The sequence below is a fragment of the Phaethon lepturus genome, unplaced genomic scaffold (assembly GCF_000687285.1).
Source record: "Phaethon lepturus isolate BGI_N335 unplaced genomic scaffold, ASM68728v1 scaffold35036, whole genome shotgun sequence".
In the NCBI taxonomy this organism is placed as follows: domain Eukaryota; kingdom Metazoa; phylum Chordata; class Aves; order Phaethontiformes; family Phaethontidae; genus Phaethon; species Phaethon lepturus.
Window position 1 is genome coordinate 5,060 of NW_010548914.1, and position 585 is coordinate 5,644.

At 63.2% G+C, this 585-nt stretch overlaps 1 protein-coding gene across 1 annotated transcript in view; it reads right to left on the reverse strand.

Annotated features, from left to right (window-relative positions):
* MPI (mannose phosphate isomerase) overlaps nucleotides 1-585 on the reverse strand; it is a gene marked incomplete at its 5' end in the record, with an annotated part of 1,695 nt that overhangs the window by 735 nt on the left and 375 nt on the right. Inside the window, one exon of the mRNA XM_010290131.1 lies at nucleotides 5-214. Within this exon, the coding sequence (XP_010288433.1) occupies nucleotides 5-214 (210 nt within the window). The remainder of the gene's footprint in view (nucleotides 1-4; nucleotides 215-585) is intronic.

Consider the following 585-nt stretch of genomic DNA (forward strand, 5'->3'; position numbering starts at 1 on the left):
AGGCGCGGAAGAGCAGCATCCCATCCGGCGAGGAGAGGTGGAGGGAGATGCTCTCGTTGGCAGAGATGAAGAGCACGGAGCCGCGACGCAGAGTCATTTCGGAGGCTGCGGCTGTGGAGGTGCCCACAGCCGTCCCCTGGATCACCAGCAAGATGCTGGCAGAGTCCACGGCGGAGACGAGGTACAGCTTGATGGAGGGGGGGATCTGCAATGGAAAGGGTCAGCATGGCTGGAGTCTCCCCCAGCTTTTCTTCTCGTTGGAGAGCTGAAAGGGCGTCATTTGCTGGGTCCAGGCCACCCCACGCCTGCAGCAGCCCAAACCCAGGGATTTCAGCTGAGCTGAGGGCACCCAAGCTGCACCCCTGAGACCTCTTCCTCGTCCTCCCTCTGCCCGGAGCTGCTGGAGGAGGTGAGCGAGCTCTAGGCAGGGGGAACGGGGAAGGGAGAGGAGCCTGCAGCGCTGCCCGGGGGTGACACAAGCATCCCCAGCAGCCCCAAGCATCCTTCCATCCTCCCTGGAGCGCTCGCTACAAGGGCGAGCAAACCCACGCCAAGAAAACCCCAGCCAACACCAAGAGGTCCTTC